This window comes from Pimephales promelas, chromosome 5 (assembly GCF_988280905.1).
Source record: "Pimephales promelas chromosome 5, fPimPro1.hap1.1, whole genome shotgun sequence".
Classification (NCBI taxonomy): Eukaryota; Metazoa; Chordata; class Actinopteri; order Cypriniformes; family Leuciscidae; genus Pimephales; species Pimephales promelas.
This window is the reverse complement of record NC_142773.1, coordinates 30,399,673-30,425,327: the sequence shown is the minus strand read 5'-3', so window position 1 is coordinate 30,425,327 and position 25,655 is coordinate 30,399,673. Positions and strand designations below refer to the sequence as shown.

Here is a 25,655-nt window from a genome sequence, read left to right as displayed (position 1 = left end):
AGTAATTTACTAGAAGTGCTGAAGAATTAATGGTTAGCATCCTGTTACTCTCACATCAATAATAATGAAATGCTTTTAGCAGCTGGTCATGACCCTTATTGCTGGTTGCTGGTCAAGACCTCCAACCCACCTACACTTGACTTCTAATGTTTTGCTTAAGGGCAAAACTATCCATTATGAATAACCCTTATGTTAGAATTCATTGTTGTTGTTGTTTTTTTTTACTTGAATTCTTTTTTCAACATTTTGGGTTAAAAGATACTGAATAGCAGGCCTTTTGCTTTTACAACTAAGCATTGCAATTTAGATTTCCTGAAAAACAGACCGCAGGCAGTAAGGGTCCATGACCAGACCTCACAAATTGTCACCCTGGCTACTGGTGTCCCCCAGGGACATGTCCTCAGCCCTCTATTGTTCTCGCTGTTGACTCTAAGCCTGGTTGCCAGGCACCCCAGCAACCATATCATCAACTTTAGAGATGACATCGCAGTGCTTGGGCTCATCAATAACAATGATGAGATATCATGCAGAGAGGAGATGAGAGACTTAGAAAAATGTTGAGGAGTCAACAACCATCTCTTAATGTCAACAAGACAAAAGAGATAATTGTTGACTTCAGGAAATCAACAGTGTTTGGAAACTGCTCTTCCTCTCACTGGAAGCCCCTACAGTGCAGGCTGCTCAGCATGTTACTTCCCCCAAGCAGTGTCTAAAGAAAGTCAGTAACAGCATGAAGGACAATACTTTTTTGCCCTTATTCATTCAGAGAAAAGCCTCGGGAGCCATACGCTCCTGAACCACTGTACCCGTGAACAGTGTCTTCCCAAAGGCGATCATGCTCCTCAACTTGCTTGTTTACTATAATATGTTAAAGAAATAAAAACTCAAACAGGGTTTTTTTTTTTTTTTTTTTTTTTTTTTTTGCAACCATATCTTGTAATGTGTTTTGCTTCTATCATACATTATATTGTATATATTTTTATATGGGTCAATGACGTGACGCAAATTTATTTTGAATATAACAATCTATATTTTAGATCGTTTGCAAATATTTCTAGTATAAATATGTTTTCAATTTCTAAATTACATTACATTTGATATTTTTTGGTGGGGCATAAAGAAAAAAATCTGTCTAGAGAGTGTAATGCTTGGGGTATGGAGACAATTGGAGTTTGGCATAAAAATGTATTGTTGTTTCTTTAAAAAATATGCCTTAGTATTAATCTGTTCTGTTTCATAATATTACGATTGAATTAAATATATAATATTGATAAATTCCAAAATCCCAAGAAAACGTTTAATATTTTTTATGATAACTTCAAATGAATTTTTTCAAGGTTTTATATTATTTTACTTTGAATTAAGCAAATTTTGGGGAATTCGGGGACTAGATTTGTACACTCCAGCTGTATGGAAAATATTTAATTACTTTTTACCTGGTTACACCTCTTGACATTTACACAGAGAAATTATATTGAAATATTTGTAGAAAAAGTTTTTCAAAAAGTATACAGCCAACATGAATACAAAGATTTCTGAAATCTTTAGTTTCCAACTCTGTATGTTGTACAGTATTTTATATATTTGCACTGTGGTTTCCAGGGAAACTGTGTAGGATAGAATTGACAATAAACTGACTCTGACTTCTCATTTTAAAGCTGCATTTAAACGTTCACAAGTCTGGGATTTGGCTTTGTTGCACCCTTAGGGAAGTTATGTATTGTCAGTGATATGGAGGAGGCACGGAAGGTAGTTTTCAATGCGTTGCATATTACAGCAGACAGGAGTGATAAACGACTATATAAGAAAGTATTCCACAAGACATTTTCGGCATCATGTATCTCTGTCTTAAAATCAATGTACTGCTTTGACACTGTTCTTTTCTGTCCTGTCAATCGATAGCAATACTTAAATGAAATATGAGAGCTAAAAGGAGAGGATCAAGGGTTCTTGGATGCATTATATATGTACACACATCACATGGCTAGATTTTAAATCTGAACTCTGTTTTTGACTCGCCTGGATCCTTACCACCACATATTCTCTGTCCTTGTTTATAATTTCAAAACTATCTCTTCAACACTTCCCCCCTCTCTCCCTCCCTCCTTTTGTGCTCTTTACCTCAGAATCTTGACTTTGAAACAAAGTCAAGCTACACTCTGAAAATTGAGGCATCCAACAGGAACATAGACCCACGGTTCTTGTCTCAAGGACCGTTCAGTGATACGGCGATGGTGAGGCTGACTGTGGAGAATGTAGATGAGCCTCCTATCTTCTCCTCTCCACTCAGTAAAATGGTTGTCTCTGAAGCTGCTAAAGTGGGAACCATCATAGGGACCGTCTCTGCACTGGACCCGGACTCCACCAATAGTCCCATCAGGTAAGGCATGGCCTCATGGAATTACTTCACACCGTAGCGATACTGGTTTTATGAAGGCAAGATTAAATCTTGAAAATGACTACAGCGTTTTATTAACGCTTAAAGCCTAATAAAAACAAAAGACCTGATTTTCGTATTTAGATAATATCTAGATTGTCTTTAGCTGGATTTTATTCAACTCTTGCAGTGTAATTTGTCTCATCATCTCAGGTTTGATCACACAAACCTGTGCAAAATGGCTTATGCAAAAATGCCGTAAAATATACAAAAACCACCAGGCCAATGTTATATATTTTGTTTAGTTGATTACTTACAATATCCCAAATGTTTCCAACTAATTTGTAAATCGTGAGAAAATTGATATCGGTATCGGCACGCTTACGCTGTTGTTGCACGCTCAAATGCAGTTTAGTGTGATAGCGTAACTGTTAGATCAAGTGAAATAACGCTGCGTTACCTCAAAAGTTTCATTCATCTTATAAACTGACCTGTGTGAGTAGTAATAAAGCACTTGTCTGTAGTTTGTAGAATTAATTAATCCTTAATCCTTTATATTCGTGGGATTTGCATGTGGCACTGCTATCTGTCTCTCATTAGCAATCAATCGCGCCCTGCTTCATACCACAGTCATCAATGTATTCACTCATCCATAAACATTATTAGATCCATCAGCATGACAACCAGATCCATATTTCCCCTTAATGCTTTGCGTCATCAACCTACAGTACGCCTTTGTTATTTTTAAGAGGTTAGCGACCCCTAGCGGCGAAAAAACGTACATATTGTAGCTTTAATTTTTTGATAAAAAAACATGATGCATTTTTTCAGGATTCTTAGAAACTAGAACGTTTATAGAAGAGCATTTACTCGAAATATAAATATTTTGCCAAGTATCATTGCTGTCACATTTGATCCATTTAGAACGTCCTTGGGGATAAAGGGATGAATTTATTTTTAAAAAATGAAATCTTACTGACCCTTTTTAATGATAAGGTACATAATACTATCCACATCGTTGCATGTGAATAACAGAAATGCATTGAAGTTGACATAGTTTGTCTTTAAATAAGGTTGGGTGCTATACGATATCTAAGTCAATCACATAAATACGTTATTGTAAAAGAGGCCAAAGACCACACATATGCAAGTCATTAGTGTCATTATTGTAAAATTAAAATATTTTGTTTATGTGGGAGTGGATGCAAATGTTGACTATAAATGAGTTGTGGGGCTCAGTTGTTTTGTGCTAAAAGATAAACGCTCATAATTAAGTAGTTCTGTGCCTAAGAGCCAGTGAAAATAATGATTGCTGCTTGGGCTTGTAGCTATGGCTAAAGGGCATATCTATAGAATTCATTTAAAAGTCAAAGCTTGAAATTCATTAAAACTTTTTTTTCCCCAGGTATTCAATTGACAGAAACACAGACTTGGAGCGATTTTTCAACATTGAGTCATCAACAGGAGTCATCAGCACAGCTAAACCATTAGACAGAGAAGCCAATGCTGTACATAACATCACCATCCTGGCTACTGAAAGCTGTAAGTAACCTCAAATTAATTTGTGCAATTATGGAGCTAACTTACTGTTATGGTTTGAAGGTCTTCTGCAAATTTGTGGTTACAATGAAAGTAGTTATCTTTAAAGTATAAAGAATGGAACACAAAATATGATCTGTGAATGAGGCCTGATTTATTTATGTGTTACGGCGCTCCTTTTTATTATCGAACAATGTATGTCAATTACAGAAAAGGCTACTGCTCGATTTGTCCTTCATAATTGAGCTCTTCTAAACGTTTTATTGAAAGATACCCTACTCGCTTTCCTTTCTGTTTGAATGGTGAATTGTTGTGCAGTTGTGTTTTTTGCAATCCTAAATTCTATTAGGATGAAATCCTTCATAAAATGAATGCCTTAAATTTCACAATGAATATCATTATCCCAAGGCTGCCTCGGCTAACAGTTAGCACTGCTCTGGAGTGATCAATTTGTCCAACCATATCCTTTTTGCGTGTCGCGTCTCTCTGTCTTGCCGCACAGCACATATACCAGAAGCATTTAATCTATGCGAGTGCGCTCTGGCCAGGATGGGAACAGATGCTGCACCACTGAGTTGACCGCTGTCCATTGGCACCTCCAGAATCCGTGTAGCTTGATCGAGTCTTGTCCTGATTGTAGCCGATGGGCAGAACTGCAGCTTCCTCTCCCTCTCTTGATGCTGATTTTCACCGTGACCTTCACTCAAGTGCATCTGTTTTCTCAGATCCCCTGTAGTCTTCGCACAGACAGCCATAACCATATTGACTTGAGTGATGGAGGGGAGTAATATCCATCATGTGGTTACATTTTTAACCCATATCCATAAATGTGGACACACTTAACCAAAGTTTGCTGGTTCACCCTCATAGACAATCAGTCATTGTCAGAGGCATCCACTGTCTCTGAAATGGGTTTTGGCAGAGAAGATTGAAATGTCCACTTCTATTTGTCTGTAAGAATGAGACAGAGGCTTGCTAGCTACCAAAAGTTTGCCTTGAAGACCTTTGTCACTAGGCAATGTTTGGTAAGGTGTTAATGGCCTTGAAATTTATGGATTTTGGAAAATGTATATTTTAGATTTTAACGGCAACCATATTTGAAAGGGACATTCTGGATAAGTTGCTTCGTATGCAAGAATCTCTTTGAAGTTCTTATAAAATTACTATAAATGTGACCACACAATCTATGTTAATGTGGAATATTCTATGTCACTTACCGTAAACAGCCTTCAATGGGCTCTATGCACGGCGGTATTTCCGGTGAAGGATTAACACTAGAACGGCCACAACGGTCATTTTGACCGTTTTGAATTTTATATCTATAATAACTTTGTTGAAAAAAATAATAAAATCCTGCTGGTACCTGACTTTTCCTAAAATTGTCTGTATTTTCATTTAAAATGCTTTTCATATAAATTAAGTTACGTAAACGTAAGGCAAAAAAAAAAAGAACATATTTACCTATTTCGGCCATAGACGGTCATATTGACCGCACTGAATTTTGCGGTATTTTTTTGTTAAATATCCCGCGGTTGATCGTGTTCTCTCTCAACTGTCAACAGAATGGTCCGTCCGGTCACCTCTGTAGCGGTGTTTGCTATATAATAATTTCTACATTAGTTGTTGATCAGAAATAAGCAAATAAAACCGGACTACAGTTATCTATAATTCGGATGCAGGGGAACAATCGGAGGTGGAAAGTGACAGCGACGTTTCCTGGGTGCAAGTTAACATTTCCTCCTCATCAGAGAGTGATTCAGAGTCAGAGTCCACATCAAGCAAAAAGAGACGGCTGCTATCATCAGACACGGCGGATCCAGATGTTCTATTTATGTCGGATGATCCTGGTGAGCTCTGCTGCCCTGTCCTGCGCTGTTTGTTTTGCTGCATGGGCTGTTCACTAGTTCTGCGAGTCCTATTATTATAGTCTTGACCGCGTCGCAAATCGTCACTATCTAACATTTTCGTCATAGTTTTTGTCATTCAAACCTAGTTTTTATTTAGTTATCGTCTCGTTTTCGTCTTTGAAAAAATGTGGTTGACAAAAATAATTACGAAAATTATTCATCAACACTGTTTTGAATCTAACGGTCAAAATGACCGTTTGTGGCCGTTCTAGTAGTTTTGGAATTCTGGCACTTCTAGTGTTAAGGATGCTCGATAACTTCCGCCGATCGTAGAGTCCAATGCAATACTGAGAATTTATATTGAATTTTATACTCCATGGTTATAATAAAGAAACGTTAGTCACAAAAACAGATAAAACAGACACCCCTCGTTGTGTTTATGCTTCTTTTTAAAATTATATCAAATAAACACATCAAATTACATCTAAACGTATGTACGTTTCGTTTCAAAGACGGGAAGACAGTACATTTTGAAGACTCTGCCATAATCCCGTTTTCCTCTGTTCTCCTCCGCTTAAATCTCCACAACCGGAAATGGACGAGCATCCTTGCGTCAAATGCGGAACTTATGCGTGCATATAGCCCATTAGGAGAATTTACTTTATTACAGCAACAACTGTTTATTCTGATAATTATTACCAGGGACATTGTGATGTTTCGTTTTTTCTGCAATATTTATTGCGATATAGAAAAAAAATATTTAGTAATGATTTGGATGTTTTTTTTTTGTTTTTTTTTGGAGGGGGGGGGGTGTTCATTTTCATGTAAAATAAAAATAGTTTTAGCTGAAAATGACTTTATACAGTGTAGGTTTTTAATTTTTAATTTTAGAAGATGGCAACATTAATCTTTAAAAAAACAGTAATTTAATGTCACTGTAACGACTGTTATGAATAACGACATACTGATTTTAGCCATAACATTAAAATAATTATTGGCTTATTGGGATTGACCACACTTTTAATATCAATAGGCCTACATACTTGCTACTAGTTTACATTTGTTACCTGACATAAGCTCAGGAATTATTCTAAATGTATTTCTCAAAACAGTCCTTATCAAGTAATCACAAATGACTGAGACCGTCTTGAAAAAAATCATGGAAGTTCATTGGTTAAAAAAGTGTGGCTCTATTACATGTGACTGAACTTAACATGGCGAATTATGAGCCTGTGCCCAGGGGCCTCAGTTGTGACATTATAGGCACCGCCACAACAATGTGCTTAACAACCGCTGTCCGTGCCATCGCCGCTGAGGTAACTTATCACCCGTTTTATTGTTTAGAGCATTGTAAAGCCAGGTACGATACGTATGCAGCGATGACAGTCTGCCTGGATTTAATTCATGGTAGATCCCTTATCCTCTAAAAAGTCAAATTAATAAATGGATTAGCTCAAACTGCCCAGCGTTTCTCTCTTCCCGTGTGCAACTCAGCATGTTTCCTGCAGGTGTGTACGGGACGGAGGCAGATGGGCTCTATATATCTTGGGCTGAAGATAGTGGGAGGCATGAGTCATATATTTACCAGCGTGGTTTTGTTGGGATATGCGTTTTCCATAAACCAAAGCAGCGTTTGTGTTAGACAGTTAGGCTGAATTCTGCTAGCCCCTTAAAGAGTCAAGCTAGTGTGTTGCGTACAATAAATCACTGTGTTTTCAATGGAAATCAACTCCGAATGAGCCAGCAAATTTCCAGCCCACTGCTGCTGTGTTCACACCTGCAGAATAGATTTATTTTTGCTCTCCATCAACTCATTTGGCTGAAGACCATGACCGCGTTTTGTCCTCATCGATGTCCCCCAATATCATCAGCGGTGCCAAAATTATGGAAATCTCATAATACAGGACAGCTTGCAAAAACGCATGGAGTTTTTGCCGATTAGCACACAACTGAAATTCTTTTAATTGGTTTTGTTGTGCATTGTGAGCATGCAACAAATGTGAGGATGTACTAGCAAACAGCAGTCAGCCCACTCAATGAATACTAGCAGCTGTGTCTGTTTTGGTTGACTGGAGGCAGTTTGCCCTCAACAGGTGTTTGCTATTGGCTTGTGTTTAAGCACCAATACCATACATCTACATTCATAGTTTCACAACAAAAATAACCCAACGCCCTTGTGCAGTCTGTTAATTTTTTGATTGCCAAGTGCAGCACGCCTGATGGTTGAAAGTATCACCTTATTTGCTAAAAACAGAACGAAAACTCAGATGTATGTGCACAGGGCTTAACGTTCAAACCATTCATGTATGTACCCAAGTCGTACCAGAAAAGGGCCTTTACATCTGCTGTTTTGGATCCCATTGCTGATAAATTGGATAATGTTGCAACTGGCCTGTATATTTTGACAGCTCATATTTGATTCAAACTCACATAAAATTCTATTGCGTGTTGCAGCAGTAAATTTCCTGGAGTCTTTTTTTATAGCACTCATGGGAGAAGTGAGCAACAAAAAAAAAAAAAAAAAAACCAGCAGCTAATTCCTATTTCAGTTTTGCTGTATTGCATAAATCGCAGTGACTATCATGTCTTAAGATAAGATGTACTCCTCAGTGCAGCTTCGTCTCTTTTGTACCTCTGTATACAAAGGGTAAAATTGTTAATGTAGCTCAGCTTCAAATATAAATGTTTGTTTCTCAGGATAAAATGGGCCAAGTGAGCAAAGTTTAAGCAGCTGCAGTAGGAGAAGTACATTTGCAATCGCTTGTAAGAACATCAAAAGGAATATTTAAGTGGAGCCTTTAAAAGAAAGGGGCAGAATGTTCCTCTTATCCTGTCAATCTCAACGCAAGTGTAGCTAAATGGCTACTTTGCACACTCGTGTGACAACCGCTTCAGGATCCCCTCACAACCTCTTCTCTACCTTTATTATATATACACTGATACATAATGAATGTAAACCATAATTACACTTAATGTTTTTTATACTATTCATTTTCTCTTTTTTTGTGTGAAGTCTTTTCATAATGATGATATAAAGCCCCCAGTGAATAAACTAATGGTCACTATGGCCAGAAAGATGGCAAGGCATATATTTAAATAAATGCGATCTATTAAGAAATGTAACCCATTTAAATAAATGAAACATATTGAAATAAATGTGTTGGTGTCCTCTAGTTTTCTTTTTTCTTTCTCTTTCATCTGTTAGCCTATTCATGCATGCATATTTTATTATTTTTCTCTGTGATTTCAGTGGATCCGTCGCAGGTGGGGAAAGGAGTGGCTCTGATCACAGTTATGGACATTAATGACAATGCGCCAGTCTTTGCCATAGAGTATGAGACCTTCCTGTGTGAAAACGTTGGTCCAGGACAGGTATTGTGCCTCTTGATTCTTCAACCGAAAGGCTTTCATATCAAATGTGATTTAAATATGTGTATAGTGCAATTAAACAAACAAAAAAAAAAAATCTTCTCTGATACTATACAAATTAATTGCACACTATTACTGATGGAAGCAACTAATAGAGTACATGAGAAAAGAGATTATGTGCTGCACTGCAGTGCAGCTTAAAGGAACAGTTCACCCAAAAATGAAAATTGTGTCATCATTTACTCACCCATGTTGTTCCAAACATGAATGAGTTTCTTTTTTTTCTGTTGATCACAAAAAAGATTTTGAAAGATGTTGGTAATCAAACAGTTTCCTGTTCTTTGTTTCCGACTATGGAAGTCAATGGGTTCCGTCAACTGTCTGGTTACCAAAATTCTTAAAAAAAATTAAAAAAAAATAGAAGACAGAAGAAAGAAACTCATAAATATTGCTTTTCATTGGTTTATATTTTTGACAGAACTTAACCAGAAATAATATGGACCTTAGTGCTGATCAGTAGTCAGTAAAGAACTGCGAGAGCCCCAGATGGACAGAATGATAACAACAGGATTCTAGTGACTTTCTGCTGCAGATCACTCTAATCAGGGGATCAAAACATTGTGCGCTCATGCAGAAAAAGCTTTACACCGATGCAAATGAGACAGAGGTGACTGTGGCATGAAATTGGTTTGTTGGGGAGCGTGGCATTGTCAAGTAGCCAAATGTGAGGTCCTGCAGCAGACAATTGCTGAACACAAACACAAGCAAACCAACGGATTCCTCATTTTCGAGTCAGCAACATGCCCTGATTCATACACATTCTCTGTCACATTCATATTCCAATGTTTTTCAGAACGTCATTACTAAGATAAATGTGGTATAAAGGACATTACGAATGCCACATACTAAATGCAGGGAGAAAACAGCATTTGTTTTGTCCAAATGGGAATGATAAAAGCCGCCGACAAATTTTGTGACTTGATTCACCATTGATCTAGATGGCGCTGGGTAATGTCAGAGGACCAACATCAGTGGTGAAAACAATACACACACCTTTCCCTCTGAGAGCATTTTTTTTTTACTAGAATACTAGAATAATACAAACAAGAACACTATGAAACCTATGGAAGCCTGTTCCGAAAAATATCAGTTTATTTCTTATTGTCATTATTTTTTTTAAATATATTTTTGTACATCACGTAATTTGCGACATATCTTACAGTTGACTCTCATAAATGCAAATTTAACTCAGAATTGACACTATCTCACAATTGCAAATTTATTTCTCATAATTTGTGACTTGGCTGTGGATTTTTTTTATAATTGCAAATATCTAATGATTTCAAGTTTACGGTATGTCTGTGTCTCACAATTTTAACTGCATTTGTGACTCACAATACGACTATTTCTTGTCCGTTATCTCACAATGGTTACTGTGATTTTGCTGCATAATATATATTCCTGGATCAACATATTTTGTTGATCCTAGAACAGCATTCCTGTCCAATAAATAGCTCCTAACCATATCCCTACCTACCACTTGCACCTGGTTGCACCATGGTGAAATAATGTTCACCATCTCACAAAAGCAAGCTTCCATAGAAACCCCACTTAGTAATTGTTTAAAGCTCAGAAAGATGGTGTATTATACACAGAGTTAATAGTCAAGCATTTGCAGGGGTGTTTGAAATTCTTACTCATTTAATTATGATGCTGTTTTTATTAGTGTATCAGAAATTGACTTGATCTGATCAGTTCTTTTGGGAGCAGTGAAAGAATACTGAAGGATGTTTTCCTTTTTCTTAAGAAAAAATAATCCCTCCCACAAGAGCTCTCAAAACAAAGAGAGAACAGAACAAGGCTACAGGGTTTACTGAGCATGAGATACAATCCCCTGTAGTGGCATGATTGTCTGGGCCATAGCAATTAGTCCTGGCCTGTCTGTGTCCCAGAGTCGCAGGGAACAGTGTTTGTTTTGCTTAAATGAAAAGGTGCTGGTGGGCTCTTTTCACAAATGCTATCGTAGCCTTGAAACGCATTACCTAAGTCCCCCAAGAACACTCTCCATGCGTTTTGGACACCTCAGACTTCTATCACTTCTAACTTTCAGAGCGCTCTCTCTCTCTCTCATATTAGAGGCTAAATTACTTTCCTGCCTCTCCGAGGAACAGTTGAACAGTCTCACTTTCTCTGAGTAGAGATGAAAGCGTCTGTATGTTTTCATAATGATTTAGTTTCCCCTGTGATTCATGTTCACTTCCATATCTTCAGCCATGGGAGCACTTGAGCGATGCAGCAGTGATAGTCAAATGCTGTCTTGATTGCACGGATCTCTCCTGTGATTCTTGGCACGAGGACTCTGTCCTTATAACAGCCCTTAAAACGCTGTACCTACAGAACAGAGGCTCTCAGACATCCTGGAGTGCTTTTGGAGACCAAATCTGAAAGTCAAAGCCTTTGAATGAGGCATTCTGAAGCTAGCTGTTAGACGAAGAATGAAGAATGTTTGCCGTGAGGGACAGTGTAATCAACAAACAGGGATGGCACTTTTACATTCTTTGTCACTTCAGTGCCTTAGCAAAATAGTCGCAAATGCTGTTTTTGTATTTGTCTGTAGCGAAATAGGCTCTTTTTCAGCCAGCTTTCGTGCTTGCTGTTAAATTATCTTTGAGTGTATCCCCACTTTGTTGTTTTCGTACACCTCATCTGCACATTTGTAAATTTAGAGCTTCTCGCCTGCTCCATCAAGAGGCCAGCCCCTCTGAACGAGACTGTATGGAGCTCTTAAATTTAAATTCAGAATTGCCTGGTGGATGAATGAAGTGTTGTTGCATATACAGTAGGTGTGGTAATGCTGTTGCCAGGTTTCATGAGCAAATGAAACCAGGTTTGAGTGCAAATTAAATTATTTCAATGTTTTCCTATGTACTAGCTTTGGAAAAAGTACATTATTTAAAAATGTCTGAATGACCAGTCAAAGTCCTGTATGATTAGGCTGGTTTTGTGTTTGTTCGATTCCGCTCAAACGTAAGAGCTATTCTTGTGTTAAAAAATAAACTACAGTAGTGTAACGTAACAAACCAGAATGCAGATTCATTTGCACTTTTTAATGATAGCTTGCCCTCTTAAAAATTCAAAACTTTAAAAAATGCATGAAAAATCTGGATAAAGTCTGTTGTTGGATGAATCGGTTTATCATTATCACCCATCTCCGAATGTATGTGATACGAGGGAATATTCCCCATCATTGAATTCGAGGCAAAAACTGATGACTTGTTGAGAAAGCTCCCCAGATCCCCATCCTACAAGTGCCTGTAATGGGGTCATATGCACCAAACGTATGTCTTCACCTTCGCTTCCCAGTGCAAAGCTCTTTTTTTTTTCTCTGTGCCCTTGGTTTCTCTTTTGTTCCTATGCCTTTTTGAATTTAATAGAAGCTTAATATGAATTGAAGCTTCAGTCTCTAAATGAGCCAGATGATTTGTTACAGGTGATTTAGCAGATTAGATTATGAGGAGTGAGTATTTTTTTTTTTTATCTCTTTAAGTTCGTCTATAACCTGTCTTGTTTCTTTATGCCTCAGAGACACGTTCAGCAGTATCAGGCTGACAGACTGGTGTTTTAAAGCGCTTGTGACTGCTAACTCTTTACGGGCAGTCTCGCCACTTTTCCCCTCTTTAAAACCAGGTGGCACAGGGGAGATTCCTTGCCCTCCAGCCATTCTTACATGGACTGCGAAAGGAGCTTATATCACCCATTTTATTTTCATACTTTATATGCACTTCTTGGTTATACAAGAGCTATTTAGTGTTATAGCAGTATTATTTAAAAAAATGTATTGGCTTTTCTCCTCGGTCAATGCAAAATCAGGTTTTGTTTAAGCTGCTCTGGCTTGGCAAGATGTTCTTATTCATTTTAAATGAACCCGTTGCATCAATGATTTTATCAATACACTTTGCATTCGCCTTAATGGACTATCTGTAATTAAATTTGTCACAGTTTACTGTAATCAGCGCTTGGTGCTGAGGGAACATCCTGTGCTGCTTGTGTCATTTATGCAGGTTTTTAATAGTGCAACGTTTTAAAAAATATTTACAGATAAATGATAAATCCGTCAGAGTTCCCATTGCCAAATACTCACTTAGTGTAAATGTGGGGGAGGGGTGTTAAATAAAAATAAATGAGTGGAGAATTAAAGTGCTGCAAACTCTTGGTTAGCACAAGGTCATATTCCTCAGAAGAACAAGGGAAAGATACAGAAGAGTCTGTTAGCCTCAGCTCCGCTGCATTCGGGCTGTGTGTGAGGTTTTAGGAGATTTTTCAAGCAGATTGAGTTTGTGCTGACTCCAGCCTGACACAAGGCAAGAGCTGTGCACAGTATTTAACCCAGCCAAAGCCCACAGATTAGGCCACAACAGTGTGTCATGAGAATCTTCTTAGCGAACCACCTGATGGGTCACCCTGATATTCATCTCTAAAACGCAGCACTTTGGCCAGCTTTAGAGGGGTTTCAGTTCAGATTTAGACTGGGATGGCCCTCTACTTTGCTAAATCCCTGGATACCGTATGAGCGCCATCTCTCGCTGATAGCTTACCGGCTTCGCCTGTCCTCCTGATGTTGTTTTCAGTGTGATTTAAACTTGTGAATTTTGTTTCTTCCAAGTTCACCACCTTGATGGCTGAAATTTAACATGTTTAAGAGCTGCTGATTAAACATGTTATATTAGTTAATTAATTTGATAGCACTTTACAATTTGCTTTGCAGCTAATTGTCACGATGTGGGTTTGTCATGTTCTATGGTTCCCTGTCTTGTTTATTAGTTATCCCATGTGTTAAATAGCATCACAATTTAACCTAAAATATTAATTCTGTAGCATCTAAATAAACTTTGCTCCAGTCCATAACATTTTGGGTTTAGGAATTATTGAAAATAAATTTGACTAAGTACATAACCAGCCGGTGTTTAAAACTATCTGCTTGCCTTAGCTCAATTCAAAACGGTAAGCTTGTAATAATGTTTTTAATTCCAGTGGTACTAGTGGATTTCCGTGAGAAATTCAAGCATGTCTTTGCTTCATTATGTCACATCTGTACACATAAAGAAGGAGTCTCGGCTAGTAGGCGAGTGTGAGGATGTTGGGGTTGGAGATTTATAGCTTTTTCTCACAGCACTTGATATAATTAAACGTATTAATTTCATGGCGGATCCAGAAAAGATCAAACAGAGATGGTGACAGAAAGTAAAAACTGTTAAAAAAAATCCATTCATGAAATATTCAGGTTTATATATAATCTGAAACATTCATTGTTATTGTGACAATGTAGTGTTTTGAGCGAGAGAGCTGTCTGTAGTGGGACAATAACAGCAGTATTCATCTTCCTGTTCTTTACTCCCTCTTCAACACTGTCTTAGGTCATTGAAACAGTAAGTGCAGTGGATAAAGATGAACCACCCAGCGGGCATCGCTTCTTCTTCTCCCTCACTGCAGAGACAGCTGGGAACATGAACTTCACCCTCCGAGACAATAAAGGTGCGTGATTTTTTAAGACATTTTATAGCGAATCCTTGAATCTCAGCTCTTATTCCTAAGACAGAAAAGGTTTTCGAATTTTTTCACTTTTCACATGATATCATAAGTCTCTTTCTCTCTGCAGACAATACAGCTTCTGTTCTAACTAAGCGGAATGGTTTTCAGAGGAGGGAACAGGCTATGTATCGACTGCCAGTGTTGATAGTGGACAGCGGGTCCCCTGCCCTCAGCAGCACTAACACGCTGTCTATTAGAGTGTGTGATTGTGACCCTGATGGGACGCCCCAGTCATGTGGCACAGAGGCCTTCATGCTGTCAGCTGGACTCAGTACCGGAGCTCTCATCGCCATCCTGGCCTGCATCATCACCCTGCTTGGTAGGAAAGACATTTATCCCTCCTGAGCACATAAAGCAATGGCATGTGTAATGAAACAAACTGACATTGACAAAGGGCTGCTTTTCTTTGTTTGCTCGCCGATCCTTTCCCTTTCTTGAATAGGTCTAAAAATGAATATTCCCACCTCAAACTCCCACCAATGATTTAACCAGTGTTGTTGTGTCTGGCTGTTTGGGATGATCAAATCAACACACAAATGGCTTATTATGAAACAACATTTAGTTTATGTGATGTCATTTTTTTCAGAGTGAAACAAATTATTCTGCTGGAAATTTGTTTCAGAGGCTGTGAAATTTACACTACTTTTTTTTCCAAGGAAACATTCAATAATCAAAAGTGAATGTAAATACATTTACATTTTTACAAACTATTTTTATTTCAAATAAATACTGCACATTAGAATGATTTCTGAAGGATTGTGTGCCACTGAGGACTGAAGTAACTGCTTTACCAATTTTATACTTCTGAACAAAAAATTGCACCTCCCAAACATTTGAACAGTAGTGTTGTTATTATTATTATTATTTTTTATTTTTTTGATAAATCATGTCCAAGGACCAGGGCCATTTTATTATGTATTTATGAATATCATTTAATTTCAAAATATTTTGATTTCATATTGTCTTTAAGAGAAAAATAATGTTAAGGTATCCACATTTAAAAATGTCAGAGAGCTTTGTGAATGCAGCTTCCAATCAGCTCCTAATTTTTGAGATTTTTGTCAAATCATTTTTTAAGAGCATTCCTTGCATTTCCACCTCCCCCGTACTGACATTTAGCACAGATTTGGGCTGCCGTTACTTTAGAAGTGCTGGCACGACTGCTCTAACAGTTGGGACTCGGCATGCGCTGAGAAGACTGCTTGGCCACAATTGACTTGTTTACCTTCTTACAAGGGAGGCTGCAGGTCTGGATGATTACTTATTATTTTGAGCCTTATTAGCTGATTGTTTGATGAGTGACCTCTACCCCATATGTACCATTCACTTGGTCTGATTGGTTGACTGGTGAGCCTTTGTGTTGATTTGTCAACCTGACGACTGCACAGAGGGAGTGAATGCAGTCCTGATGGTTTGATTGATTTCTTGATTATGCCATTGATAGGTTGCCTCTCTGTCTGTGATGGTGATGTGGAGATCTGTCTACGGACACAGCCACAACTCTATTTGCTGACAGATTTTGTCTCTGTCATTGTGAGTCCTGCTATTGTGACAAGACAGGAATTTCTGTGTGTACATTCTGAACCAAACCCCAGTAATTTCCATTTTTTGATTACTCACACGGCATATATTACGAATACGTAACAAAGTAAGCTCTTTCTGCCTCTTCTGTGCCATTACATTTAAGTATGAACTAGTTCATTTCTGAATAGATACGTTACAACTAAACTGTAGATCTGAAATAATACGTTGCAGTGAAGCTGAGTGCAATATGTTTCAATTTCACATTCCCTAAGAACTCTGCTCTTCTCACACATGACTTGGAGCACCATACATAAGATCATGATAAGGCAAAATTCCATGAGACATTAAGGCTTGATTTATTAGTATCAATGTATATTAAAATGAAATTTATTCCTGTGATGGCAAAGCTGAATTTTCAGCATCATTACTCCAGTCTTCAGTGTCACATGATCCTTCAGAAATCATTCTAACATGCTGAACTGCTGCTCAAGAAACATATCTAAATGTCAAAGTTGAAAACGGTTGTGCTTAATATTACTGTGAAAACCACATGACAGGTTTTGCTTCTCGTTGTTGGTTCAACAGGAACCTGAGAGTAATCCCATCTTGACCAAACAACACAGCTTGTGGCACACAGTAGCAGACGCAATCGCTGTTTTGATTGATCGCTGTTTTTAAGTATTTATCATCTGAATGTGAGCTCAGCAGCTAACAGCTGTAACTAATGTCAAATAATCATTCCTGTGGTTTGCCGTCTCGTGTGAACGTAGGGATTTCCAGTGCCGCCATCCCTCTACCCCATCTCCTCCCAAACTACACAAGTTGGATTAGACCACTGCGCTGCCTGATCTGAGCAATGCAGTTATTTTTGGCAAAGAGAGTCCGGCCCCTAAGGGCTCAAGACTGCTCACTCATGGTTGAGGGGAGGAGGATGCCTTCAGAGTAGGAGAGCTTCAGAGGGAAAAGAATCTTCTTTTTCTGCTTTTATCTTATTCAGAGTAATGAATCAACAAGCTTTTTGGCTGCTGCTGCTGCTTTAGTTATCAAAGCAGTGCACAACTAAACCGTGGCAGGCAATAATTGATACACAAGGACATGTCAACTTTGAGTCTTTTGTCTTTTTTATCTAACAACATACAGTACAAAAGAGTTTGTCCATTAAAGGAATTTTTTTTCCACCAGAAAAAAAAAAAAAATATTGTTATTTCACCCCTGCATGACTCTTTTGTACTGTCATTGAAAACAAAATGAGATGTTTAAAGAAAGTTTACGCTGCTCTTTTGGATATAGATTCTTAAAAATAAAGATTCTTTATTGGCATCTATGGATCCATGGAGAACTTTAGAACCATTCTACAAAAGTTTTATTTTTATTTATAGTGGAATTAAGGTTATTTGTTATTAAAGCTACACCGTGTAACTCTTTTAGTGTATTCTTAGCTAAAAACACGGTTACACTTTATTTCGAAAGTCACATTAGACATTCTACTAATTATAAGTAACTTTTCAACAACATATCAACTAACTCTCATTAGAGTATTAGTATATTATAGTAGACTGTCAGTAGACTCTTAGGTTATGGTTAGGTGTTAGGCTTTGGGTTAGGAGAATACGTTTACTTGTAGTCGTCAAGTTACTTATAGTCAGTTGAATGTCTGTTGGGGGACTATAAATAATTTCCCCGTTTGGGGGAAAATAAAGTGTTAGCAGATATTAAGCAGACAGTCTACTAATACTCTAATGACAGCTAGTTGTCATGTAGTTGAAAAGTTACTTATAAATAGTAGAATGTCTAAAGTGGACTATCAAAATAAAGTGTTACCAAAAACACTTAGTTCTTTCAAAAATATATGTGCTCATTAAATGCATATTTACTTCGTTCAAGTAGTAAAGTATTCTTGTGAGTGTATAATATGCCATTGAATATACATACGGGTAAGGGGTTCTAATGTCGGTCGCCATGTTGCCCCTCCATCTTGAAAGAACATTAGCCAAAGAGGGACATACCCGTTAATTCAAGCTTCGCCTTTTGCGTTTACGTTTGAGTTAACACTCATGGACGAGGTCGAACTGGAATCCATGTTAGTCTTGGACTACATTGGCCACCGTAGGAGTTAAAACGAAATCGGAATTGAGAGTAACAGAAACTAATATTCACTGGATGGTCATATACCTTTTCACCGCTAGATGGGGGTAAAAATCACACAGTGTAGCTTTAAAATGTACTTTTCACTACACTCAAAAAATGCTGGATTGTTTTAACCCAATTTTGAGTAAAATATGGACAAACCCAAATTTTGGGTTAAAAATGTCATTTAAAATGTTAACCCAATTACTGGGTCAATATTTGATCCAAATTTAGGTTGAAATAACCCAGCATTTTTTGGAGTGTGAAAAAAAAACGAGTCTTAAGAACTGTTTGCGGAAAGGTTCTTTGGGGAACCCAAAATAGGTCACATCACTGCGAAAACCCACTTTTGGAGCCATATTTTAATGAAAATAGATGATGAAGCCATATGATAGCTTTTTGTGAGGAAAAATTGATTGAATGTCATACCTTGATATTTGGTCACCATTCACTTCCATTGAATGGTATAGAGCATCTTGGATGTTGTGCTATAAATAATAATCCCTTTAGTATTCCATGGAAGAAAGAAACTCACGCAGGTTTAGAACGACATGAGGTGAGTTAATGATGGCAGATTCTCTGGTGAACTCTCTATTGAATGCTTGCCTAGTGTCATTACAACATCTTAGTCACTCTATCAAGCCCAAGCATTGATAATGATTAAAAAAAAATGTCAAAAGAAGGGATCTGTAAACACATTGCTATTTATCACATGATGACAGCCGCTGTGTCGTTCTAGTTGTTCTGAGGGAAACCTTGTGCTCATTATTACAGTCTTAGGTGGAAGAATACAGGTCAGGTAAGCCCGAGATGCTCTGATACACTCATGTCCACAGGTCACATTCGCAACATTGACATCACCTTTTCAATTTCTGCTCGACCGATTGCTGGGCATCTTGTCTTGCAGGCGCTCTTCACTATGGCCTCTGACGGTGCAAGTGGACGGTAGTCAGTAATACTTATGAGGGCCCTTAAGGCGATGTACTGTGCTCTTGCATCACCCAGAATAAATCATATTTTATTTTTCAGATAATGTCACCGCTGTGAAAACGCAGGGACAGACAGGTGTCATAAAGCACAAACACCTTGTGTTGGGAAGCCGCATAAATGTCAACAGCCAGATATATCCGCATATCGCCAGTATATCTTGATTAGTCTTCACTGCCCTGGGCTATTGGCAGTGGTTGAGATATGTAAAGGGAACACATAAGACCAAGAGAAAGAGAGGGAGGGAGTGAAAGAGAGAATGAAGGGCAGTGCATAATCTAGTTGCTGCCTCATTTTTAAGAGGTCGATGAGAACGAGGCCCCCACAAAATATCCCACTTGTTGTTTAATTGATTCGGGATGACGGATTGTTTTCTCAATCCAATTACTGCAAATTGAGGATAATGTTAAATTGATCTGCTGCTCCCGTTGAACATCCATCTTGTGTCAAAACTGCAGGGAGGGTAAATCAAGCCTTAAAGTGGGCACAGTCTGTAACAGTTAAGTTTTAAGACTGCATTAGATCTATATAACTCTTCATAACAATGGCTTCAAAAAAAGACAAACTCTGCACTCTCAGAATGTTTTATTTTTTATGTATTTAGGTATGTATTTTCTCAAATATGTATTTTGGATATTTTTTAACCCAAACAAAAGCTTTAAATACAATTTCAGTGGATTATAGTAGATTGAACCTTTTTGCTTTTTACTGAAACCAATGATCACATTCAATAAGAAAGTAAAACAGGATTTCTAGATATGGAAAAACTGAATACATAATTTTCTCTATAACACTCTAAACAAAAATGTTGTTTGCTACTGTTATACTCTATTGAGTTGTCTATATTTAGCATATCACGAAGGTTAAGGAATCTCTCAAGCTCTGAAAAATTACCAAAAAAAAAAAATGACCACAATAAAAGTATTTCAAATGACTCATTTCTCATTCAAGGCCTTTTTCTGATAGCTTTGTGTGAGGAAACGACTGATTTTTTTTTTTTCTTGAAAATCTTGTCTTGGAGCAATGGTCACCATCCACTTTTGTTATAAAGCAGCTTGGACATTTTACATAACATCCAGGAAAAAAAAAATGAAAAGAAAATAGGTTGAGTAAATCATTGCCAATGTTTCTATTCCTTTATCTACAGTTTTACATTATCCTTTGTTTGCACCATAAATGGATGTAAGACTGTTGCTCTTGAATTTAAGGCCAATTTTGGCTTTGCTTTTGTTTATCATTCCCGGAGTGTGTTTGTGTACTGTGATTATGACTGCACTCGCGCAGCCGCTGCCTCGCCAGCCCACTCGCCCAGCTTGTCTGCCCCTGCAAAACGACACAAGGCCTGAGGATGAAGTATGAGACTTTGGCACCATATTTCACACTTGCTGTGGCAGGCCTGAAGGATGGATCATTAGACGTTTGCCTCCCTTTTCCCTCCACTCTATCTTTCTCTCTCTCACTTCAGCCTGCTCCCACTTACACCTCCTCTTTCTCTCTCCCTGCTTTATCTGCTCCCTTTCCTCCCCCTCGAGCTTAGTAATGGCAGCCAAATACACATACTGTATGCGCTATCTACATTGGGAGAGAGAGAGAGAGAGAGAGAGAGAGAGAGAGAGAGATAGACTCCCGTGGGAGGACTGTGTTGTGGCTATACTGTAAGATCCCTCGCATTCAAAGGTCTGAGAGCGGCAACACGGAGGATTGGTTTTTGCATTCCACACAGCACAAAAATGGATTTATTTGACTTTTTTTGTGCATGTATCTTGTTATGTCAGTTATTTCTCGCTATTCGCTTCTCCTTTTCTCTTTATAAAATGACAGAATTTCTCGGTATCTTTCACGGCATATTTTTCCGTGCATTATTTGATCCCCGGTTTGAATCACCGAGACACACGTTGCAACCTTGCCATTCGTTGATAGTTTTGATGTGCTGTATACGGGGTCTGTGCTTTCAGGGCAGGGTGATATTTTCTGACTGACATATAATCCAGTCTTATTTTACACATACAGTACAGTTGGCATATGCTGCACTCATTAAAAGGATTTAATGCTGGCCTTTCCCGAATAAGCAGCTTGTGTTGGAGCGGGAAGGAAGCAAGTGGCCGTTAAAGCCTCATATTTACAGCAACACATCCTTCCCTAAATTTTGCTCTTCGTGCATCTGTGTGTTTATCTCGGGCTGTTTGCTTATGTTCACACATGACAGAGCTAAGAGTGAGAAGACAAACGTGCTGGCACGCGCTTAATTCTCAGCTGTGCATGTGTTTTTGTGCACGGATGAGGCTCCGTACAGTTAATAACCGCTGTAAACAAACATGCAGGATGAGATTGAATCCAACTGTAGCTCCTTGACACCTCCTGCTCCCATGATGAAACTCAGCGTTATTAGAATCACTACAACCCATTCTGATAAACTTATTGATAAAACTAATGTACCAGATCTGCCATAATTGAACTGCAGAGATAATTCAGCTTATCTTTCATGTCGTACCTTAAAGTGTCAGGCCTTGAGGCAAAATTGTTCTATAGGGTGTAAAACAATGACAGAGATTTTGGTCCGGTGTTATAAATATTTTTGAGAGTCGCGGTCGTGATTCTGATCTGATTCTACACCTCTTATGTCTTGCTTATCTTGCACCGAAGGTAAATGGACTGCTTGAGATTTGAAGGTGTGTGTGTGTTTGTGTCTTTGAAAACCCTATATTATTTTCCCCACGAAGATGGCAATATCCAAAATAATGGCCGCTATGTTGAAAACAACTTATAAATAAAACAATGTGATGTTATTTGAAAATCTAAAAATGCATAAAGTTTTCTGTGATGGGTGGGGTTAGTGTAAGTGGATAGAATATACAGTTTGTACAGTATAAAAGTCATTATGTCTTTGGAAAGTCCCCATGACACATGAAAACAACATGCGTCTTCTATTCTTCTTCTTCTTCCTTCTATTTTAAAAGCTTGGGTGCATCTAAATCTTACTTGGTGCTATATTTTTCATGGAATTGGAGTTTACTGTGGACATGAATCTGTAATGGAGCAATTTATTAAACACTGCTCTCATATAAAAGGGTTTTCTTGTTCACATTGTTAGCAAATAGTTTAATCGTAATGACTATTTGCACAAAGTGTAAACAGCACTGCACAGCTATTTGCGCCCCAGTAGTCTGGTGGAAACAGATCTACTGTATGAATAAATATATTTAAGATGTCAGAGAAGCGGCCTTGATTTTTATTTATTTTTCTCTCAAATCAGTGCATTTTAACAACTTCTAACTTGTTCGAATCCAACTTCTCTTAACACTCCATGGAATAAATGTAATGGAAATGAATAAAATTCAATTAAGTTACTCTTGTGATATAGTATTTAAGGTTTTAAACTATATAAATTAATATAATAATTAATAATAATAACAAACTATTAATGTAGGTTATATGCATGTTATTAAACTATATGTAAGTATACTAGTCAGTAAACAACATGCAAGACTTAATAGTATGTTATACAGCATTTAATATCTTATGCATATTTACACATACATATACATACTGTACATACATATACAAACAAATAGTATACATTATATTATTATTATTATTAGTATATGCTTTTAATAATGGTGTATATTTCTTGACAGTATGCTAGTGTACATTTCTATTCAAAATTTTGCTGTCTGTAATATATTTTTTTTCCTTTTATGCCCACAAGGCTGCATTTATTTGGTCAAAAATACAGTACAAAAACACAGTAATATTGTGAAATGTTTTTTGCAATTTAAATGAACTGTGTTCTATTTTAAAATGTCATTTATTCCTTAATGGCAAAGCTGAAGTTTCAGCATCATTACTCCAGTCTTCTGTCACATGATCCTTCTGAAATCATTTTGATATGCTGATTTGCTGCTCAAGAAACATTTTCTTCTCATTATCAATGTTAAATGTTGTTCCGCTTCATATTTTGGGGGAAACCATGATTAGTAGAAAGGTCAAAAGAACAGCAAAATCTATTTTTTTTTTACTGTCACTTGAAAAATGTATTGTTTCCTTGCTGAATAAATAAAAATTAATTAATTATCATTTATTATGTTTTACAAATCCCCTGACTTTTGCATAGTAATGTGGGCTATTATATGTGTTATATTTGCTACTTAGTATACATCACCTCTGCCAAGCCAGTCTTGCCTCTGTATCATCAATGTGTCATATTACTGACGATAGCTCTGGTTTGCCTGTACTAACACCATATGTTTTTTTTCTGTCTTGGGTTTCCAGTTCTGGTGCTGCTGATTGTGACAATGAGGAGGCGGAAGAAGGAACCTCTGATCCTGGACGAAGACCGCGATGTGCGGGAAAACATTGTGCGCTACGACGATGAAGGTGGAGGTGAGGAAGACACAGAGGCATTTGACATGGTGGCACTGCGAAACCTCAACGTGAGGGACAGCAAAGTCCGCCGAGACGTCACCCCGGAAGTGCCCACCCTTTACTGCTCCCGTCCTCCTCCTTACAAAATCGCTCCGGACAACGGGATCTTCCGGGAATTTATATGGGACCGCCTGAAGGACGCTGACGTCGATCCTTCAGCACCTCCCTATGACTCCCTGCAGACGTATGCTTTCGAGGGCAGCGGCTCTGTGGCTGATTCCCTCAGCTCCCTGGACTCCCTTAGCACAGACTCGGAGCAGAACTATGACTATCTGAGCGACTGGGGACCTCGCTTCAGGAAGCTAGCCGACCTGTACAGTCACGGCGACAGCAGCAATATATTCTCCTCCTAGCCGGGATTAAAATTACTGCCAAGGTCTGCTCAATCAAGGGCATAATAGAAATGAACAATGATCAAGAGAATACAACTGACTCATTGATGCTTGACAGAGGAGGAGAGCAAAAAAAAAAAAAAAGGAACATTCAATGCGCAGGGGGGAGATTTATCTGCAGAGAGCAGCAGTTTTGATAACGAATAGACTGGAGATTCGATTCGGAAGCACTTCTATTTAAATTACAGTTAGATGCCAAGTCTGGACTTGGGATGTGGTTGCAAGCGCCCAAAGAGCGATCTTCAGGTCCAAGAGAATAATGGACGGTGGACCACTGCGCTATGCGAGCTGGTCCAGGAATACCAATTGTTTCTAAGAGACATTTGAAGTGGTCTCGCCATGGTTATAAATGAGAACAGTGCCATCCAGCTCGCCACATAGCAGTGATGCTCAAAAGATCAATGTTTCTGTTCCATCAGATGTTTCTATGACTCATAGGTTCTTAAAAAAAAATCAATATGAATTCAGCAGTCGAGAACACGATATCTTTTCCGAGCGCATTGCCCAGCGAGGATCTCCAGCTGTTGCTTTGTAAAATATCCGTTATGCATAACTTCATGTCTGTTATCAGGCCTTAGTCTCATGAGAAAATTTGGGCCGAGGCGTATCGCTATCACAACTTCTGAAGTATCCTGCAGCAACGCCGACAAACTCGTAGTGAGTAGACTGATGTATCAAGCAGGACAGGCCAGTGGATTTAATCATTGAAAATGTATAGCACTTGGCTTTTAGTTGATGCTGTCAACCTGAATTATTTTGAGATGTTATTTTGTACGTTTGTAGAGAGAACCCTTACGACAGCGAGCGTTTGAAGGGGAGTCTTTTGTATTAAGCATATTCCTTTCTCGAAAACCTCAGTCTCAGTGGAGAAACTTTAAGCGGCAAAATGTTTTTGTAGTGCTCTATGCTGTCCCGTGTACATTTTATTTTATTATTATTATTTTTTGCAGTGGTTCTTGCTGAATATCTTGTGAGAGCTGTTTGTTTTAAAGCAGGCCTGTTGTTTATATGAGTCTGAGTTGCATAGTGTAGGGGGAAAAAAAAGAATGTAAAGACATTATCCTAAATAATATCTGGCGACGTGTGAAACGGTGTATAACTTACGGACAACACAGACCTTACTACTACAGTATATTCAATGTTTAGCTATTGTCCGACGGGTTATTAATGGCTTTGAATTGTAATGATATGAAATGACAGTAACACGTTCTAAAACTGGGAAGACATTTTGTACAGATTTTTGTAATAAAGCACACAAATTGTAGCACACAGTGTGGCCATTTCCTGACGACTGCTTTCATCCATTCGGACATCCTGACCGTGCATATTTTGATGTGGAGATCTCGCTGCTGAATCGGCTGCTTTTGTTTGTGGAACAGGCTGGTTTGCACACAGACATGATATGTAATCAAGCCTAGTGGAGAGAGCCAACAGGGCTTCGAGTTTGATAAATGACACGAAGCTCGTCAGAGCATTTAAAAG

The 25,655-nt window shown here is 38.1% G+C and overlaps 1 protein-coding gene across 1 annotated transcript in view; it reads left to right on the top strand.

Moving 5' to 3' along the window:
• Positions 1-25,437, top strand: part of cdh7a (cadherin 7a) — a 50,756-nt gene extending 25,319 nt beyond the window's left edge. The window contains exons 7-12 of the mRNA XM_039677642.2: positions 2,127-2,380; positions 3,783-3,919; positions 9,014-9,135; positions 14,547-14,664; positions 14,789-15,040; positions 23,629-25,437. Coding sequence (XP_039533576.1) covers positions 2,127-2,380; positions 3,783-3,919; positions 9,014-9,135; positions 14,547-14,664; positions 14,789-15,040; positions 23,629-24,134 — 1,389 coding nt within the window. The 3' untranslated portion in view covers positions 24,135-25,437. The remainder of the gene's footprint in view (positions 1-2,126; positions 2,381-3,782; positions 3,920-9,013; positions 9,136-14,546; positions 14,665-14,788; positions 15,041-23,628) is intronic.
• The last annotated feature ends 218 nt before the right edge of the window (positions 25,438-25,655 follow it).